The 21579-nt window shown below is 45.7% G+C and overlaps 1 protein-coding gene and 1 long non-coding RNA gene across 3 annotated transcripts in view; one reads left to right on the top strand and one right to left on the bottom strand.

Moving 5' to 3' along the window:
- LOC139797921 (uncharacterized) overlaps positions 1-21579 on the bottom strand; it is a 38028-nt gene that overhangs the window by 3127 nt on the left and 13322 nt on the right. The window contains exon 2 of the long non-coding RNA XR_011726620.1: positions 2997-3092. This is a non-coding gene — a long non-coding RNA (uncharacterized lncRNA). The remainder of the gene's footprint in view (positions 1-2996; positions 3093-21579) is intronic.
- On the top strand, positions 941-13511 carry CPO (carboxypeptidase O). Of its 2 annotated transcripts, none has more exons than XM_071747948.1 (11): positions 941-1081; positions 3905-3980; positions 4377-4501; positions 6918-7032; positions 7754-7855; positions 8588-8692; positions 9288-9398; positions 10180-10270; positions 10825-11027; positions 11862-11946; positions 13115-13511. In XM_071747948.1, the coding sequence occupies exons 1-11, from the start codon at positions 1002-1004 to the stop codon at positions 13381-13383; spliced, it is 1362 nt and encodes a 453-aa protein (XP_071604049.1). In that variant the 5' UTR covers positions 941-1001; the 3' UTR covers positions 13384-13511. The 2 variants fall into 2 exon arrangements, with proteins under 2 accessions (XP_071604049.1, XP_071604050.1); XM_071747949.1 differs by lacking the exon at positions 13115-13511 and adding an exon at positions 13005-13108.

A 21579-nucleotide genomic window follows, 5' to 3' on the forward strand; every position in this document is an offset into this window, starting at 1 on the left:
TGACATTTTTCCTTGTTCTCTGACAAAGGATTGAACCTACTTCCTTGATGACAGCCTCAGTAGTAATGCAAAAGGACTTCCAAAAGGACTTCCAAAGATCCCATAGTGGCATTTAATGTCCATTCAATGTGTACAGAAACAAAGCTATTTACAAGGCTCTCTTCACCCAAAACTCATGCAGTTTTCTGCACTGAATCACCATGGGATAGTTTTAATCCAAGAGACAAACTGAGTAAAAGGATTTCTTCCTGGAGAATTGTGCTATATGTCTGTCACCTGTGAAGGTGGGAATTCCATTGTTTACCCTTGATATATGAACTGAGCAAGACATGAAGTAGTAGCCAGCCCCCTGTTTTGAGTATATAAGAAATAAACACTCTCTGTGACAATGTAAAGCTGACAGTGTGGCCAGAGCCTGGTCTGGTCCAACTGAAAGTGGTTTGGATGAGACTCTGCCAGCCCCATCTCTCCCTTTTACAGGAATGTTTCTTTCATGTCCTCTTTCTGGGCAGGCAAGTGACAGAACTGCAGTTCAGAGGTCAGAGAAATGCTCCACAAAGACACAAACACAGGAAGGAAGAGAGCAAGGATGGAGCTTGTTTCACCACTGCTCTCTTCTTCCCCTCCCTATGATTTTTCTAAGCTAATCTCCACTACCTCTGTCACCTTGCAGGTAACTTCTCAATGACCCCCAACTTTGTCACGTTGTATTTTCAAAGGTTTGAAGGTGACATGAAGAAAAATCCACTTACTTCTTAGAAGTTCTTCGGTGAGAATGTTGCTGTTTGTGTATGTTTGTGGTTTGATGCACAGAAGAGAGATTGGAGAATTAAGAAAAAGCAGAACTATTTAAAAGTGAAGTTAATGATTCAACAAGGGCAGGTTCCTTTTCCAGGATAAGCCTGGTTATATATTATAATTGCACAAATAAAGTGTTCAGCCCAGATTTATCCTGCTCCTCTCCAGCCCTGCGCTGTTGGGACTGGGTTCTTTGCACAAAGATGTGGCTTTTTCTTGGGATCACCTTTTCTTTGGGGATGCTAATTCCTGGGAATCTCAGCTGGAAACTGCAATATGATGGGTGAGTGTGGAGGGGGTATTGTGAAGAATTGTGCATGCAGTGACATTCCCAGGACCTGTGTAATAATAATAATAATAATAATAATAATAATAATAATAATAATAATAATAATAATAATAATAATGATTAACTGAAAGCTGGATCTAGGGTTGCTGAGCTGCAAGGCTTGTAATATTCAGAAAGAAAACATAGAGATGGAAAATGAAGAAAGGATGAACCAAATCCAAGCCAACAAAGATAGAGCAAGAGCCACAGGAGACACAGAAGGCTCCTCAAATGCACCTCAGGATGCTCTGCTTCCATTAGCTGAAATTAATTTGGCTTAGCCTCTTTCATAATGAACTTTGAAATCAGATGCTGTAAGAAGAAAATGCCTTTTCTGAGTATAAAGCTGGGGGATGACTGAGCAAAATTATATCCATTAACAAAAGACAGCAGAGGTTATGTGAAAAAGAGGGTGTCTCAAAAGCAGCTCAGACACTGAATCCCTGCAACAATAACCAAAAAAACCTAATCGAGCTGGCCCAGACAATCTTCACCCCAAGGTGTTCAGAGAATGTGATTACCATATTTTTATTACTGACTAATGTTTTTGAAAAGTATGAAATGCCTGGTTTTGCTGTATCCTCCCTTCTCAGTTATATTTTGTAAGAAAACGAGTGGTATGAACTTATGCTGTTCACTGCTCTAAACTCCTTTGTTTCCCTCACCCTCAACTCAGCCTCCAGAGCAGCTGGGATCTGCAGGAGGGGTACAAGGACAGTGTGGAGGGCAGCTATCCACATATCCCTTTATGCACAGAATTTCCTAAAGTAAACATGGAAAGCAGCCCAGTGCTGAATTCCTCTGGGCTGATTATCTCCTCTGAATACAGTTTTAAAAAGGAGAGAAAACCAAGCAGTGCCTGCTACCATCCAATCCATGAGCATCCAAGGAAGCTTGTGGGCAAGAACAGTGCTTTAATTTGGGAGGAAAGCTTAGCTGTAGCATTTTAAAAAACCTGCTGTTCTCACGTGGTCACACAGGCTGACTTTGCACTTCTCCACTGAGAACCCCAGACCATAATCAGAAATGAGTGCATGCTTCCTCATCTGAGTTTACTATTAAAAATGATTTGTCTCCACACTGGCTATTGTAAAAGGTTTATCAGTAAATAAGAGCTGGCCATCTGGCAGCAATCTGACTGTCTGGCTTTTCTTTCCTTTGGTGTAATTAAGACATAATGTCAATGAGGATAGAAAGATATTACAGGATATTGTTCCCCTTCCTGACAGACAAAGAGCAAAGCAAGCCCAAGCATTTAGAGAGAATAAACTCTCAACTGCAGCTGAGATGTTTATTCTCCCAGCAAAGATGTTTATCCTGCTTCTACAAGGTTTATTACAAAGACATCATGGCTGTTGTACCAAACTGTTAGCAATGCAAATGTAATCATTCTGCCCCAGAGATGAGGGGCCTGTATGCCCCCAGCAGCAAACAGCCCCTTTTAACCAGCAAGTGCCAAGCTTCTCTATCAGCAAAGGGGGTCTTTTTAAGAGAGAGGTAAAAAAACCAAAACATATTCATCTGATAATTGTACCTTTGTGTATGGAAGCACAAATTGGAGCAGACCCAGTTCAGATGATGAGACCATATTACACTGATGGCCAGAAAGACCAAAAGCCATGCAGGGCTTTTGCAACAAGTACTTCTGTTTAAAAGTATGTAAAATGTTTAAACATTAAATGTAAATGTTTAAATTTAAACATTTAAAATGTAAAATGTTCTCTTTTTTTGGTACTTGTCCTGTAAAGGCTGCAAGGCCCACTGAATTCATGGAAGGAGACTGAAGCAGCAGTTGCTGGTTACTAACAAACAGGAACATTTCTTGGGTTTCCCATTCCACCCCATCAGTAGTGGGTAACTGCTGTCTCACCTTTGAGTAATGTCATGGAGTTGTCCAAATCCTCTCCTTGCTATGAAACCTTCTCTGTTAGAAATCTCACCCCTGGAAAGCTGATCTGAATAAGCACTGGAAAAAAAATTAGAAAAAGGAAATTACCAAGGATTTTGAAACAGAACATACAAATCTGCTTTTCCTGCTTTTCCAACCACTTGAATTTCTTCCTCCTAAACTTTCAAGATTTTTTTTAAGATTAAGCCTGTTGTGAATTAAAGTTTCATGGTGCCTCATGAAAACATACACTCAGTCATTGGAGTTGGGTGTCTTTTCTAGAAACACAAAACAATAGATCCTGCACTGGAAATGCTTGTTTCCTGTGGATTTAGTAAGAATGTGCAACTCTGGCCACCACAGTATTTGTTGTTTGTGGAACAGAATAGCTGTTCTCATGACAAGTAGTTTGTGAACATCTCAAGCTCCCAGCAAGGTTCATTTCTCATGGCTACTGAATGGTTTTGCATGCTGAAGTAAATCAGCAAAGCATCAAGTCTGCCTGGAATAACTGAATAACTCCCAAACAAGAGGGAAAAATAAAAAGGTGACATAAAATAATTTTTTTACGTATTGTCAATGATCTCATTTTGGTCCTGGTCCTGCAGAGGCAGACAGCACACACCAGGACTTCAGCAAAGTGGTGACAGGGTTGCCACTGGCCAAGGAAGCAGAGTTAACCTAACACTCCAGCAACAGGAAACTCCCAACACTTGAGTCCTGTTGGTAGCTAAAACATCCCAGGAATTCATCACCCAGACATATTTTTGATGAACCAGCACTCAGTTACACGTCCTGTCTTCCCTCTCCACACTGAACTATCTCCTTCTGACTTGTGAAATCACAGCCACAGACATGAAAACTCATCTTTTTCTTTGCTGAATTCCCAGGGACCAGGTCCTGCATGTTGTGCCAGAGACACTGCAGCAAGCCCAGCACCTTCAGCACCTCTGCAGCACTCTTCTGGTGAGTAACAATAACCATGTTTGCCCAAAAACCACAGTGAGGTCTTAGAGTGTACAGCAGATGTGTGTGTAACAGCAATGAAAGTTACAGTGAACTTGAAAAAGTTTTACCCAACTTTCTTTTTTTTTTTTTCTTAGTGTGGGGTGAAATTTGGCTTCCACTACCTGAAGGAATTAGTGGGGAGCAGTCAGGTTCCTTGCAGGGCCCTGTGAAGCTGCTGCTCCTTATCAGTGCTGCCAGAGTGAATGAAAACACTGAGCCTGAGCTTCATGCTTTATGCTCAGATGGCTGGGGAACAGGGCATCATTTGTAGGAAAACATCTTCCATTTATTGATATCTATCCTTATTGTTTGTTTTCTCATTCTGAAAGCTCTCTATTTATTTTCTCTGCACAGCTGGACTTGTGGAAGCCACTGCTGCCTGCAGACATCAGGGCAGGAGAAGAGCTGCAGATGAGGGTCCCAGCCCCTCTGGTGCAGGAGCTGAAAGCCAGCTTAGATCAGCACTTCATCCCTTACAAGTATGGCCTCTCATTTCCTGATGGCAAAGGCTGGCTCTAACAATCCTTGCTAGCACAAAAGGACCCAGCCCTGCCCTGGGAAGAGGCAGCAAATGCTGACAGACCCAACCTTTGTCCCAGCTGCCTCCAACTCACCTTGACCTGCCCAATGCACAGATGCTATATATACCTTGGGGTTTTAAAAGCACGTTCCCCTGTGCCCTGCTCCCTCACCTTCCAGCTTGCCTAGAGTCTGACTTTGGAGCTGCTCCCTGTGACAGCCCCATCTGTCTTGTTTACTGCTGCTGCCTTCCCCGGGCCAGAGGATGGCACCCAGATGTATGACTCAATTTTTTTAGTCTGAAGTCAGGAAGTCAAACCTGGTACAAGCACTATTACAGGAGCAGATTTGCTCTTGGAAAGCATGGATACTGGTACAGGGTCCTCCCTGTTACAGAAAGCCCAAAGATTTAACCAGTGTCCCTGTTTAGAATGGTTACTGTAGCTCTCCTTTTCCCTTCCCTGCCTTTTGGGGCTCCTCTGCTTCTGAGAAGAGTCCTTTCCCAGTGACATTCAGGCAGTTTCTTTAAAGCTGCAGTTCCCTGCCCCTGGTGAGAATGCCCTGGCACCACCCAGCCAACCAGACACCCCAGCCTAGGACAAGTGTCCCACTGCACACAAAGTTGGGACACAAAGCTGCACAGAGCACTCCCTGGGCCACTCATCTCCACTGCCACTCTCCTGCATCCAACCAGAAGATCTCACCCAGACACAAACAGTGTTTGTGAAGCCAAACAGGATTAAATAAGATTTATTCCCTTCCCATTTGGAACTGACTTTTCCAGGTAACCAGTAGCTAGTCATGTTTCATAGGAACAATCCTGTAGTCATTCAGGGCTGGTGACAAATGGCCAATGGACACTGGCATTTATCTATCAAAGGAGGATTAAAGGAGGATTGGTGCCACTTCAAGGCTGTTTACAGTTGATCTTGGCACCCTGCATCTTGCCTGATGAATTCTTCTTAGTAAGTGTGATGCCCTGACAGCCAGAGATGGAGAGAGATGAGCTGAAAACCTGTACAAATGATCTAGCATCAGGTTTAAGTACTGAGGACTCAGACAACATTCCAGAAGGTATTCAACCTTATTTGTACCAAGGCTTTTAACTTCCTAATGGTTTTGACTGATGCTAGTGGGAATTTAAAAATTAAACTGAAGTTAGCAGTTTAATTTTTAAACTTTTCCTTAGCCTGGGGCCAGAACTGTATCCACCTTGTGTAGGGTCCTACAGAAGGAGACTGGTAACTCAACAGCCAAGCTGAAATGTTGGCTTTGTATTGCAAAGTTGCTGAGATGAGTGATGTTAGGGTTCCTGTAACAGGTTCAAAGCAGGAACCACCTTTTAGAAGGCAGCTGACATGCAAGGAAGGTAACCTGACAGTTAGGCATGTAATGTTAGAGACATAAATGACAAATTATAATCAGGACATCAATATTCTGCCTGTGTCAGACACTGGGATTTCAATTCTCCAGAGCTCTGATAAGGCACTGTGTGTGGGGGGGGGGCTTTGGTTCATGGGAATTTGCATGGCTTGAATTTCGGTTTGAAGTTCAGATGTGAATAAACATCAAAGCTCAGAGTGAAAGTCAGCTCTAACTACTCTTAAAAAAGTTCCTCAGGTGCAGTTCCAGCCAGACCGAGCAGCGCTGCTGTCAGCACAACATCCTATTAGCACTTGCAGGCTTTGAAAGCAACAACGTTTCAGCCCCCTTTGCAGTTCCTTATCTCACTTATCTCAGGCCTTTGTCAGAGGGCTGCAAGGGGCTGATGCAGTGAGACAGCGCTGCTGGGTGAGCCCAAACCCTCTGGAGCCAAGGAAAAGCTTTCTGTGGAATCACACCTCATTTCTCAGCTCATCTGAAGCTAAAAAGCAAGGAGAGGTGTCTGAGGGAAAGAGGGAGTTTGTTCTGATTTCTGCAGAGTGCAAGCAACACCTCTGCAAATTCAAAATGTCACCATAAAATACAATGAAACACCAAACTTAAAATTTTCACTTTTCCCCTCCTTTTTCCCAAAAAGTGGCATTTTCAAGTACAAGTAATGAAGAAAAGAAAGATACTGAACGCTTTTTTGAAAGCAAAGAAACAAACAAACGCTTTTTTGAAAACAAACAACAAAATATCAATCTTTTAAAAAGCAAGCTGGTAACTTCTAGCTTGGTAACTTCTAGCTGAAACCCTGTGAAAATCTCAGCACTTTTAACTTCCTCTGCCATGACAGTGACCCTCCTGCTAATGGTGCTGAACTTGTCAGGCAGCCCACACCAGAAGAGGCTGAACACTTGCATTTGTTGATGCAAGCAGTGTACCTGTCACGATAGCTCTGTAGCAATTATCAAGGATTGTTTGCTTTTTTATCTCCCCTTTTTCCCTCAGAGTGCTCATAGCTGATGTGCAGGAGCTTGTGGAGCAGAGCATGCCAGGAGGGAGGAGCAGCTACAGGCAGGTCCCAGAAGGTTATGTCTACACCCAGTACCATCCAATGAAAGAGGTACAGAGGAGCCCAGCTCTGCTTGCTTCAAGGCTGCTGTTTTGTAGATGGCACAGCAAGTAACTCTTAAGCCAGCAGAGCCCTCCCTGGCTTTCTCCTTTGCAGAATGAAGCCTTACTCTTTGACTTGAGTCTTGGCCTTGTTGAATTGAATATGAATCTGCCACTGATACTGACTGAATCTTTAATTCCTCCTCAGCCAGAACCTAAATGTACTTGTTTTGCAAGTGCCATTCTGGAGTGGAGCTGCTTGGTTTGCTCCCTTTCTGCTTTATCACTCTCTCCAGTGTTCAGCCATGTAAGGCCCAGTATGTTTGATGCTGAGCTGGAAGTGAAGTGCCAGGAGAGCTGCAGGCTCTGGAGTCCCTGTGAGGAACAAGAGGCGTAAAAAGCAATAATTGAGGAAAAGAGGGTTTTGACACTTCAGGAGAGAATAAAGTCATGAGGGTGGGTAGTGGAGGCTTCTTGGAGCTCGATTCTAGAGAGCAGTGGGTGAGCTTGCACAGAAGATGGGTGCTGTACTGCTGGGATGTTATCTTCTAACACCCAGCCAGCTGTGCCCAGGTGTTTGCTGAGGAGCCTCCACGGGGGTGAGGTGATACCACAGACTGCAGTAAGCTCCCAGGGGAACACACAGCCCAAACAGCTCTGATCTGGAAAGGGAGGTGGGAATGAGAAGGAAACTCCCACTTTGTATCAAGAATTCTCTGTGACTATTTCAGATCTATGAGTGGATGGGTCAGATCCAGAGGAACAACAGTGAGCTGGTGAGCCAGCAGGAGCTGGGGATGACAGTGGAGAACCGGAGCATGTCCTGTCTGCAGGTAACAACCTCCCTGCAGCCAGCAGAAGGTGCCTGCACACAATAGTCAGGAGGAGAGGATGGGATTCAGATCCTCCCTCAGGCAGAGTTCATCCAAATTCATGGCTGGTTTCCCTCCTCCGCAGCACAGCAAGGTTTGCCAGCTTTCACATAATACTATCACCATACACTTGCTGTAATGCAGTGAAAGTAACAAATTTAACTGAAACCTTTAGAAATACAAATCAAGCTGCAACAAGCTTGGCAACAGCTGTGTGTAGGGATAATGAGCTTTGGTTTGTTGTTTTTATTGCTTTTTACAGCATAGAGCCTTTCTGCTAGGAGTATTCCGTGACTTTTTTTTATCAGATGCTCTAGAGAAAACCACAGGTTTAATAAGTGGGTTAGTTATCCTCTAGCCTGTTCCTATCACTGAGGAAAATCTGAGCCCCTGCCTTTTTGTGCTCCCCCTTCTAAAAAAAAAAAAAATCTTAAAGTAAGAGCAACCATTCCTGTGAATGAAAAAGAAACTATTTTATTGACATGCCTGCTCAACAGACACTTTTAAACTCTTTCCCTGTGGCACTGAAGTGATGGGGTTCCTAGGAAGGAGAGCTTGTTCCAGTGATGTTTGTGCTAAGGTACCTGAGGTGGCTCAATGGCACACCAAGGCACATCCTTTTCTTTGGGTATTAGTTGGGCTATTTTATTGTAGTGTAACTGTTTCCACATGGTCATTTTTACACTCCCTCAGATCAGCCAACCATCAAGTAAACCCAAGAAGATAATCTGGATGGACTGTGGGATTCATGCCAGAGAATGGATCTCTCCAGCCTTCTGCCAGTGGTTTGTGAAAGAAGTGAGTCCTCACTTTCCCACTGAGATAATGAAAAATGTGTCACTCTGGACACTTCAATTCTCCATCACGGTACCAAGAATTATGCCATTTCTGGTAAAATATGCTTTTCAAAATTAGTACACACTGCAGATACCTGTGGGAACCTAAGTCCCAGTCTCAGTTTGAGTTATGGGACACTCTTTGTTGGGGTGTTATTTTCTCTACCTGAACTGATTCCCAAGCCTCTGAAATTGATAGCAGTCTCTGTTTCCCACAGAAACAGGGGTGGCTTTTGGACCACCCCTCTCTGCATCCCCACAAAGCCACAGCCCCCCTGGAACAAAGCAGCCCTTAGCTATGGTACAGACATGCTGCACCTGTACTGCAAGTACCTGGAGCACAGACCTGCAGCACTGTATCCATCTGAAGAGCACTCTAACTGGGGACACTGTCCCTTTGGCCACACCAGAGGTGGACAGCTCGAGATACCTGGGGACATAGCACATCTTGGAAACCCTGGTGGTATCCAGGAGTGGGTGACTCCCTGCTGGTAGCTCTAAACTAACTCTTTCCAGTGATTGCCACTACCTCAGTCCTCGGGATTTCTTCTTGTCAGATTCTTCAAAATTATAAATCTGACCCAAAGATAAGAAGACTTCTGGAGAACTGGGACCTCTACATCTTGCCAGTCCTCAATATCGATGGCTACATCTATTCCTGGGAAAAAGTAAGTGTGAAAAATCCAGGAACTAGATTAAAAGTGAGATGTGTACAACGTGTTAATTTTAGACACAATCACAGCAATTATATTTAAAAAGAGAACATCAACAGAATCATTACTCATACAAATCTTCTCGTGGCAGAGAGGTTTTGCTTCTCCTGGTAAATCAGCAAACACTTCAGACTTCAGGGCTAAAAATTCCTTGCAAATGTCACAAGCTTTGCAAAGACAGAGGGGCAAAGCCAGAGGATCAATTGCCTTTGTGTTTCTGGGGACAAACTTCCCTGCTAACCATTCAAGGCTTGGTTGGTGGAGTTAAACATGTCTGGAGGACAGAGAGATTTCAATTAGCAAATGGGTCTAAGCACCTCTGCAGAACTGAACAGGAGGAGAACTGGTCAAATATTGGGTTTTGATTTGTATCCTCCCAAATAATCTTTCCCTTTCTGATACAGAGGATAACACAAACTGTTGGTCCTCAGCAAACCTCAGGATGCTCCCAGACTCCTGAGGTATCCCTCACAATGCCAACAATTCCTTAGGAAGGCAATGCTGCAGGAAGCAAAGTTCTCTTTTTAGAAGCCCAGGACAGCAGCAGGACAGCAGCAGGACAGCCAGGCTGCAGGAGACAATGTCCCACCATGGAGCTTTCTCACCCTGGCACACAGAGCTGCACTCTTGCAGCACCAGAGGAGCTCAGAAGATTCCAATACAGGAGTCTCCACACCATGTTCTCAGCAGGCCCTGGGGATCATGGTCAGATGTAACTGGAGTTGCTTCTGTTTAGGACCGTTTTTGGAGGAAAAATCGTTCCCCTCACCAGCATGGCACCTGCTATGGGACAGATCTGAACAGAAACTTCAATTCCTCCTGGGGCAGTAAGTTCCAAGTGCTTCAGATCAGCAAAAAGAAATGTAAAGCAGGAGTAATACCTTGCCTCTGAAATAAGATTAAATCCTCTAAGAAACGAATACTCATCTTGTTGTCATCCAGACGTGTGTAAAAATGAATCCTGGTTTGTAGAAATTCAAAGTCATTGACTTTCAGCTCACTTATTTTTGTGAGCAGGGGATTGCTGCTGATACAACTGCATCTCTAATTGAGTGCAGGAGCAAGCAGCAGCTCCAGGCAGTATCGTGAGGAGTCAGTCACTGAGCAGCCAGTGTTTGTGTTTGCCCTGAATTTCAAGGAGCCTCCACAGCTTTCCTGGCAGGTGGTACGCTCTGGTGGTGTCAGAGTGTTTTCATTGCAGCCTGTTCATTAAATATTTCAGTCTTGTACCAAATTTTAGTTGCTACCAACAGAGTAAAATGTGGAAGTCCCACTGAGCTGTCTGGTCTCCCACATAAACACATTCCTTAACACTCCAAGGTAAATCTCCCTGTTCCCTAAGAACTCCCTCCTTTGACTTGCTTTTTGTATTCCTCTCCAGGTGTTGGTGTTTCTTATAACTGCAGCAGTGACATCTTCTGTGGCTCTGGACCAGAATCAGAGCCTGAGACAAGAGCTGTGGCTCGTTTTATTGAGAGGAAGAAGAGTGACATCTTGTGCTATTTAACCATTCACTCCTATGGACAGTACATCCTCACTCCCTATGGTTCCACAACTACACCCCCAAGCAACAGTGAAGAACTGGTAGGGAAAAACATTCACCTCCTGCCCTTGCAGAGAACAAGTACAGGCAGCAGCCTGGGGCACAACTCTATTTGCCCTCTTGCCTTTCCTTCAGAAGAGGTGGCCCTATCCAGGGGCTGAGCTGCCAGTTACTGCAGCTCCATGCAGCACCAGCAAGGTTAATTTGATCAGAATTAATCCTAATCCTTCATCTTGGATCAGGAGATTTGCACTACTGCAGAGAGGAAGGCAGTGTGAGTGGAGGAGAGCACCAAGGCCTTGCTGCATGCAAGAGCACACTTACACTTCAGGATCCCACCATCATTTACACACAGGGTTGTCACAGTTGTGTCCTGAAAGGGTACTCCAAATGGAATCATGAGGAGAAGAGGAGCAAAGTAGGCACCTCACCTACTTCTTGGATACTTCCCTCAGTTTCTAAGTGTTCCATTTTGAGTTCAGGATCATGGGGTTTATAAACATTCCAGCAGCTGGAGCACGAGTCAAGAGCTTGAGGGCCTTGGGTGCAGACTTCCCAGGAGTCACTGGAGAAGCCATTCAGTGTGTCTGGGGCTCAGTCTCTAAGGACACTGGGAGGCAGGCTGTGGCAGAGCTGGTGTGAGAGTTCAAGCACTGCAGCAGCCAGTGTCCATATGCTGGACAGCAGAGACTCTAACGCTCCAAAACACAGCCCTCTAGCCTTACAACAAAGCAAGTGCCTTCCCTACTTAACAAAGGAGTGATTTCTAAAATCTCAACACCATTGACATTAAAAATATGAAGAACAATTTGCCCAAATGTTTGCAATGGGTTTCTCTAAAGTGCTGAACTAAAGATATCATTTTGAACTTCCAGATACATGTTGCAGAGAAAGCAGCTGCTGCCCTGATGGGAAAGTACGGGACCAGATACAAAGTGGGATCAACCTCTTTACTTTTATGTAAGTCTCTTTATGTTTCCCTTTGGTTGCTGTGTTTTTCAAAAAGAGAGTCAGTCTTGCATCCCAGGTATCAGTAAATTGCTGAGTTTCCCATCTGAGTAACATGCAAGGGTCTGGTTTGGTGGCACAGCTAATCAGCAGTGAACTGAATACAAGCTAACACTGTGTTACAAAGCTGGCTGCAGGAAGGAAGGAAGCACTGATCAGAAAGAAGCCAGTTCCTGCACGGATTCCTCACAGATACATCACAGGGGACTGAAGGAGATGGGTGATAGATCATCCTGGCCCTGCTGAAGTCAGCAGCAGAGCTCCTATTTGTCTTCACTGGAGTCAAGCACAAATTAAAACCCCACTCAGGTCTCCAGTCCCTCCATCAAACGCTATCACATGGCAGCTGCTTGCTGCTGGGTGTGAAAGATGCTGGTTTCAGCCTCATTCCTGATTGCCTGGATAGCCACATCACCACCACCACCTCACCAGCTGGGCTGACACAGCAGGCTAGAGGCTCCAGAGACTGCCAGGTGAGGCAGCTCTCCTCCTGGTGAGCAGTGAGGCAGGCTGGTCACCTGGAGCAGCACCAGTACCTCTGCTGGTTTGCATCTCTCTGTGCCTGCCCCTCAGGCACACGAGTCCCCTCCTGCACGAGCAGGGGGGTGCAAGGATAAGGTAACCCATCCACACCTCATACCAAGCTTTGGCAGGGTTTGGGCTTAGGTGGAATAGCTACAAAACAAGATCCATGAGGCAGATGAACAGGAATACAGGGAGTAGCCAGAAATTGTTCCTACTTGACCAAAATCATGCTAGAAAACAAACAGGAGAGATTCCAGGCAGTGCCAGTGTTGGAAATGAAGTCCTGGAACTGACAAATGGCCAGTCCATCTAGGGCCCCACACTAATCACAGTAAAATGCTAAAACCACAGAATCCCTGGCACTCATCCCCTGTTATTATACACTACCAGCTCAAGGAAGATTGTTTCACTTAGGAAACTCCATGGAAGACTTTTAGTGTAATTAAGAACTGCAGCCCCCTGAAGCTCTGCTCTCCTTGTCACAGTGATACATGGTTACTGCTTAGTTCAGGGATTCTGCTATGATCTGGAAAAGAAGAACGTTCAAAGAATTGTGCTTACTACCCCCGTCTCCCCTCTGCTGTAAACCCACCAGACAGTAACTCGGGCTCCTCCAGGGACTGGGCTCACAGGATTGGCATTCCTTTCTCCTACACCTTTGAGCTGCGAGACACGGGCACTCACGGATTCGCCCTGCCCCCTGACCAGATCCAGCCCACGTGTGAGGAGACCATGCTGGCTGTGACAACCATCATGGATTATGTGGACCAGAAGTACTTCCCAGGTGGGGCTGTGAAGCTCACCTCTGGCAGCCTGGGCCTCAGCCTCTGCCTGGGTGTTCTCCTTGCATCCAGTGTTGCTTAAGAGCAGCTTAGAGAACCCAGCAACAGGCTCCCACGTGGGGTGTCGAGTCCCTTTGGAGAGAGAAAATTACACCAGCAGAGGAACTAAATGTCAAGTATTTCAATAAAGGCTCATCCCACAAAACACAAGCATCCACTTGTGGTTTTGATAGCTGTGTTTTAGGGAAGGAGGAAAGGAACTGCTTCAGCTGCCTGAAACAAGCTGAAGAGCTGAGCTGGTGTAAGTGTGTGGGGAGGCACGGCCCTGTCACTTCAGTGTGCCCAGCTTAGTGCAGACAGAAACTCCTCAAATCCTCCACAAATACAAAAGGGAGAGGGAAAAGGAAGATGAGGATGAGGTGCCCTTCCTACAGAGCAGATCAGAGAGCAACTTCTTTGCTTCCTCAGCTTCCCAAACCAAGCCACTCAAAAGGAAACACCAAGGCAGGAGCTTCTCTGCTGCTACAGCCAACAGCAGAGGGTGCAGGGCATTCACTGAATCAGAGAAAACCTATTTTAACACAGGCTCTGTATGCTTTTGAATCACACATCCCAGAGACATGTCCACCAGGCTTGGCTATAGCAGATAATGGGATAAATCTATTTTTCCTGACAGAAAATGAGGAGGTCAAGGAGGGAAAAAGTAAATAAAAGAACATATTTTTAATGAAATGTCAGATTTTCTTATCAAATTCCAAGATTCTCGCTTCAAAATTGTCTAAATGTTCAAAATGTTCTAAACATTTCAGTGTTCTAAACAAGGATTTTCAACAGAATATTTCCAACTTTATGGAAGAGAAAGCTTTTATTTTTCCCCCTAACTGCCTGAAGGCTAATGGTGGCAAAGGCAGACCAAGAGCTTCTGCCAGAAAGCTCACAGATGAGGGGCACTGAGAAGACTGAAACATTACTGTCCTCGAGTTATAAAGTACAGTGGGACTCAGTGATTTGATTAAGATATCACAGAGAATTTTGTCCAGTTCTCTCCAAGTGCTGCTATCACTTGACCATGGTTCTGCTAAAAAAAAAAAAAAAGGACAAAGCCTCCCAGACCCTCTCCAGAGCTCATCTTACTGTCATTTTGTCTGTCCTGTGAGCTGACAAAGCTCAGCTCCTGTGTTCCTTGTCCACAGCTGATTACCAACTGGTGCAGCAAAGGCTGTCTGACTGTTCAGGTTCCCCAGAGCACAGTCCTTGCAGACCAACCCCTCCTTTACAGCAAGACCCATCTGTTGCTGGGCTCTGCAGCAGAGGTGTCACTAAATCAGCACTTCTCCCCACAGGAGCATCACTCCCCAAACTTGTGTTTAGTTTAGGCTGCGACCTGTCTTTGCATTTGTACATTGTGCCTTTGGAACTGTCAGAAACAAGACAAGTCCAGCTGGCCAGAGACTGAGAGTTATCTTATAGGGAGTGGGGTTTTACCACCAGTGTTTTGTAGCCCCTTGCTGGAAAAGGGCCCTGGAGCTCCTCAGTGCCACCAGCAGCAGATGGCAGTGTCCTCTGGGGACCCACATGCTCCCCTTGCCAAAGCCAACCCAAGCTTGGGCTGTCACCAAACAGCTTTCCAAAACTAACCCACGGCTACCCTGGTACAGGAACTCTGCCAGCCAGGGCTCCTGCACTGCAGCCAGAGGCACTGCACAGCCTGCACACCTAGGGCCAGGGGGGCAGGGAGATGGCTTGGCTGATCTTGCCTATCTTTTGATAACATTGTTTACCTGGCTATCTTTTGATAAAATTGTTTACCACCACAAGATGCAAACAGGCCTGTCCCAAAGTTCATTAACAGTGGAGTAGCTCAGGCCTTCATTAGCTCCTCATGTTGTAAAAAACCACCATCAGGCAGAGGATGATGCTCCTGCACATGGCACCCAGGCAGGAAGGTGAGATTTTGCCTCCAGCATTCAGGAGTCACAGAAGCAGAGAGGAAGACTTCACCAGAAAAAAGTGGTATTTGGCAGTAATCATTCTGTGGAAGGATGTCAGCATACTGATCATGCCTCAGCTCTCAGCTCCTGGGCTCTGCCAGCAACACCTCACCCACTCTGTGTCCAGAAACCCCAAATGAGGGGTGTGTGGCAGCAGCACCTCGTCCCCACGGCCACTGCACAACACATGTCCTGCAAGGAGTGCTCTCTGCCCCTTTTAGCAGCTCCCATGGCACAAGCAAGACACCAGAAGCCCAAGGCTGCAGCAAACTGCTCTTCACAGACACTACAGAGGCACTCTGCTTCCCACAGCTTGCTGCCTGCCCACCTTGCTGCTGCCAGAAGAGTGAGATGGATGGATGGATGGATGGATGGATGACAGAAGGCAGTGCAGAGAACCTGGATTTTAACAACCATATTTAACAAAGGAAAATTTTAAAGAAAAAACATAGTATGGGCGACTCTACTGGAGCTTCACTAATCCATTGCCTGGCTTTATCCCCCTGCACTCCCCTGTAGCTTTGCCTGAGCCTTGTCAAGGTTTTGCTTTCAGATGAAGTAGGGAAAGAGGTGCATTCTGATTTCTTGCACGTTAGCAGAAGCATGGCATTATCCTACTGAGACAAAACTGTGCCTTTGATTTACTCAGGTGTGCACACAAGCACCTATCACACAAAACTACCATACTGCTTTATTCATTGCTGCTTCTCCCAAATAATTTTACCAAGATCCAGGCCTCTCTTCCCTTTCTTTCTCATAGTTAAGCACCCAAATCATTATTTCCTTATTACATAATTAGTACTGTGCACAGCAGTAATAACTTTTGGTCATTCAGGCTATTGATTAAAAACAAGGGCATCCTAGTTGTGAGTACCAGAGTTCTATGTCATCCATGTCACCATTTTGTCTGCAATACAAAAATAAAGAGTGAAGAAAGGACCACGGGTGATCTCACTCCATTTCATACCATGAGACCCACTCTCTGCTAATTTCTCCTCCATGCTATGTTAATTCCATGCAGTCCTCAGGCTCCTAACAAGTTAGCAACACTGCCCTCATTAAGGCAAGGGAAGCTGTCACCAGGGAGCTGTGATATTAAGTGAACGTGCGTAGCCTCATTTCTTAGAGCACCACGTGATGGAAAAGCAAAACTCTCCAGTTTGGAGGGGAGTGTGGAAAACACCTCTGTCAGTTGACCTTTCTTGGGTGGCACTTGCAATGTGAGTTGTTCTTTCCTGATAAACTGCTTATGCTCCAGAAATCCACTCAAAATCCACTGTCCTTTGGTGCAGATTGTATTCCAAGCCAAAAGCTCTCAGACGTGAGCATCTCGGACTGTGTATGAAAACTGGAAGCAGTTTAACTGGAACAAACCTCCCCAGAAACACAGAAGATGTTTTCAGTGTGCTCCAGACATGATAGTAGATGGAAATGTACTTATTTATGACAGCTGAAAACCTAGCCATTTGTGTCATAAATCCCTCTAGCCAAAACTCTTTTTCCAAAAGAGCCTGGGCCCTCCTCCAGACAGAAAGTTCAGCTCTAAACAGAAATTATTCTGAGATGGTCTTAGGTTCCCTCAGCCTGGAACTTGTAGGTATTTGTGGTCCTGGTAAGATTTGTCTCATTGCCTCTGTATTCTTTTGGCTTCATCCAGAGCTGGGTTTTGCCTGCTAGATGGGATGTCCAGTTACACCCTACAGAAAAGCACAGGAGAACCCATTGCTTTGACAAGACATGCTGTGCTCACATCTCCTTCCACACCAATGGCTGGCCAGGGCTGCTTTTTTTCACTGCCATTTTTTTTCCACCAGCTGAGAGAGGAAGAACAATAAGGAAAGACAAACTGAAGCTATAGCTGGGCACAAGAATTAGCAAACTTGAGTACTCCTAATGAAAACCTTGTCTAAAAGGCATTTCACATTTCCTAATGCACTTTACATTTCCTGCCTCCTCCTTCCAGCCAGCCTGGATGATCCCTGTTGGTATAAAATACCAGGGAACAATCTGATGACAGCCTGTCATTACTTGCTCCTGTTTGCCAAATGTCAGGGTGTCTGTTCATGTGCAGCACTCCGAGCAGCAGCTGCTTTGCAGGGAGGTGCCGAGCCAGCCCGGGTGCTGTTCAGCCGGCAGCCAGCAGCGAGGCCAAGGCAGTGCCACCCTCCCCCTGCCCTGCAACACCTGCCAGAGGGCTGGGGGGGAAAAGGGTTACCGGGGAACATCACCGAGCTCCGATTAGTCAGGCACGGGGCAGAAGAAGGACTAAAACTCAGCAGAAGCACGAGCAGGCAGCAAGGAACAGCCGGGTAGGCAGCACGCTGTGCTAATGAGGTGTAGAAGTCACGTACCAGGAGTTTCCAGCCTGAGATTGCAGTCCAGGCTTTGAGGTCATTTGGTGCCGAAGCAGAGCGCTCAGCCCCCTCCCCTGCCCCCATCTCACACACAACAAGTTTGCATTTAATGTCTCTGTGCCCTGTTCCTACACGCAAAGCAGCAGCAGGTGAATCTCTAAGCAGGACACTTCACACCACGTTCTCCCTGCTCACTTCAGTTCTGCACATTGATTACCTTTGCATGTTGCAACATTTTTTTCCCCAAGCTACCTTAGTTAGAAGCTAATGAAGGGGCTTTAAATCCTTGGGAGGGAGGGGCTTATGCTTTGGCTTCTGCATAAAAAATGAATCTTCCTTGGGATGAGCAACGTCCCTTGTGCTCAAACACTTGTGATACTGGGACTGCCTTGCACGTGCTGTGGTTTGCTGCACCAGTTACCTGTGAGGCACTGACCTGAACCAATCGTGGTGCTGGTCCACAAGCACTTAGAGGGATCATGAGCCAGGGATCTGGGCAAGGCAGCTCTGTGTCAAACAGCTGCCTAGGAAATACTAGAAAAGGGTCATGCTCAGGGGTGACAAACCATCCCACACCAGGAGGGTGTGATTGTGTTGGGGAAATCATTCCAGCAGTGCACAGCCAAACTGCACTGCCTGGCATTGCTCCCACCTCCCGGGCAGGTAGCAAGCTGCCTTCTGTCTGCTGCCTGCACAACCCCACTAATGGCACAGCCTTCTTACTGCCTGAAATCCCCAAAACAAGAGCCAGGGATATTCTTAGCACCCGAGCAACTGGGAATCCATAATAATCTCAGGAAGGGGCAAGAAGGGGAATAAGGGTTAATAGCAATTATTCATGGAAAGCAACATAAAACCATTTTAAAATTTCATTTGGAGTGCCAAATTTAAAGGATCCCTGAATGTTAAGGCCATTTCCATCATGCTGGTCCTGTGTCTAACTGAGGAGGACCAGAGTATTACTCATTCTTTACAGCCCCGGGTTACCAGGGACATACTGGGCAAACAGCCAAGGTAATACAAGCTCAATAATAATAATCTATACCTAAAGCTAACCTGATGGCTGCACCAACTGGAGGAAGGTTAGATCTTCCAGCTCTCCTAGCTGCTCGACTTAGCACTTTTTTAAGTGCATGAGAAACATTATAAAATAAAGCATATATCTCACAGGTGGGGAAAAAAAAAATAAGTCATGCAATATAAGAAGCAAAGAAATGGGAAGAGGTACCAGAATGATGGGGGTGGAGAAGCAGCAAATCCAAAAGCAGTTTGGAGCTGTTTTTTTAGAAAAAAAGACAGCAACACTCCCCTGGCTCCATCTGCACACAGGACTGTCACCTTGTGTGCCAGGAGAACAGAGCAAGAGATTGATAGGAGCCCTGCTCTCTGTAAAGGACATGAACACACGTAGAGCCAAAGAAGTCAGAAATGCCACCACAGGCCAAGGAAAGGTTCTTCATCTCCTGGGATTGCTCTCTGGGGCACCTTCCTGGGAGTGCTTGTCTCCAGCTCTCCTCTCCTGTGTCCCCCTTCAAACTCTGGAGCTGTGCTTCTAACTTCAGTTCTCAACCTTTTCAGCCTTTCCCAATATGTATGACTCTGCTCAGCACAGGACAGAAATATTTCAAATATATATATATGTATTTTTTATATATATAGTCGTTGGTTTTGTCTTTAGAAAGACTCGCTTGTCTTAGCTGTGGATCCCATTGACTGAAGCATCCAGGGACAGGCACTGGCCCCACTCATTAATTACCTATCTTGTGACCCACAGTGTCCCAGAGACTGAAAAAAAGTGACTTCAGAAACTGCCACTCCCTTTAGACTCTGTGGATGAGATGACTGGGAAGCTTTTTTCCAGCTGTAACCTGAGTTCTGTCCAGTTCACCAGGAACCTGATGCTGCACCTACTGTGTGTCTGCTTTATAGCATCATAAGAAGACTGAGCTTTTTGAACAGCAAAACTACTCCTTTTTATGTGACTGTAGTACTTCCTGTGAGCTCCTCAAAGCAAAACTCAGAGTTTTGCTCCTAGCAGTGAGGGAAACTACCCCACAAAGCACGTGTGAAGCGAGGGGAAAGAAAACCAGCCTGAATAAGGGAACCTGGCAAGGACCACGGGAACACAGAATGGGCTCAGAACTTTGGAGCCTCAATCAATGACCAGCTCAGGACCCTGCAGCATTCAAACTGAGCCACAGAACTCTGAAATGAGAAATGGCTTCAAAGGAAAAGATACCGTTCCCAAGCGCAGGCCTGCTTTACAAATGCACAGCATCTGACAGCTAATCAATATTTTTTGCCCATCACATTTCTCTTACTCAATGTTTTTAGTGCTGTAGTGCAGAATTCTCACTTTTTTTTCTACTGAAAAACAATGAAAAGCATCTGACAGTATGTTTACTGGGCTTAAAGGTCACAGCTTCTTGATTTCTGCACCACGTGCAGCAGGCTTCACCCAAATGTTGATAAAATTCTACCCAAATGTTGACATGGTGCTGCAGTACTCTGTGAAATTACTGACTCCACATCTTCCTCAGCTTCAAAACACACAGACGTTTCAGAGAAACCCACCAGGAACATTAGCAAGCTGATGTGTCAGGAGCAGACTGCAGTGAGGGGGTGAGTGGTTCTGACCTCACAGAAAGCTGGAGTGCCTCGGAGGACTCTTCACTGAAGAATTGCAGCATTTTCCAAACATGAGAGGAGAAACAGAAGCTGCTGAAAGGGAAATAATTCTCTTTGTTGAGCAGTCATTTTTTCTAGATGAAAAGGAAAAGAATTTGCAAAACCACAAGGTACCTCCAAGATGTAAATATATATATATTATTCAATACATCTTAGGAGAAAAGATAAATTGACTATAAGGGACAAAATTAAACTGCTGTACAGACTACTCCAAATTTAAGCCTGGAATTAGTCCAGCACACCAGCAATGTCTCCAAAATTTTTCAGCTTTCTGTCGCTATGGTAGCTAAGTAGCAATGGGCTTAATCCTGCACCCCCTGAGTCCACAGCCAAACTTCTCCTGGCCTTAGCAATGCTGGGTCTGACCCTGTAAATCCTAACATGCTTGAGCTTGATTTCTAAAACTTTCTCACCCAGTTTCCCACGGCAACTTGGGTCGGAAATTCTGTGGAGACCATTCACTGGAAAGATGTCTGGGGGAAGTTTTCTTTCATTCAGCAACAAACCCCCGAGTGATTAAAAGAACCCTGCTGACAGCCCAACAGGAAGGTATCCATCCCCTCCTCGGGCAGCAGGCACTGCTGCCAACACGTGCCAGCTTAGAAGACAGGGAACTGTATGGGAGGGGAATCAGGAGTCAGACAAGGTCCCTGGAAACTTCCAATCTGCTTTCAAAAAAAGAAGGGAATTGTTGCCTTGGTTAAATGCAGTTCCCAGTCTCTCACAGCCAACTAGACAAATTAAGTATTCTGCTAAAACATCCTCCGTGGATGATGGTACAATGTAATGATCAGGTAATAGGTAAGAGTATACACAGTAACTTCTCAACAAAATCACAAGCTGTGGGGTAGGGCGGGGTAAAGACACCTCTAAAAATCCAGGTCCACAGACACAAAGGCTTGGGGTCTAATCACCTTGTGGTTTTACACTCTTTTCTTGAAAAAACAAGGCCTGAGAGATCTTACTGTCTCTCAGCCCCTCCTCAACACTCATGAACCAGCTGGCTTCAGCCAAACTGGCAAGGTGAAGGAGGTCACAAAAGTAGCAAGTTCCTATCAGCTCCCCAGAAAAAGATGGCTGCACGTGTACAGAGCCCCCACTCATGCTTTTCAGAGGGAAAGGGGTGTGTGGTGAGGTCAGTAACCAGGCCTTGGCTGAAAAGAGCAGGGGGGAGCCTCTCCAAGACAAGAGGAGAGGAAACAGAGGGTGTTTTTTGGCACGCTGATGCTGGAAACTGGGGAGAAG

The sequence above is a fragment of the Heliangelus exortis genome, chromosome 6, assembly GCF_036169615.1.
Source record: "Heliangelus exortis chromosome 6, bHelExo1.hap1, whole genome shotgun sequence".
NCBI lineage: Eukaryota > Metazoa > Chordata > Aves > Apodiformes > Trochilidae > Heliangelus > Heliangelus exortis.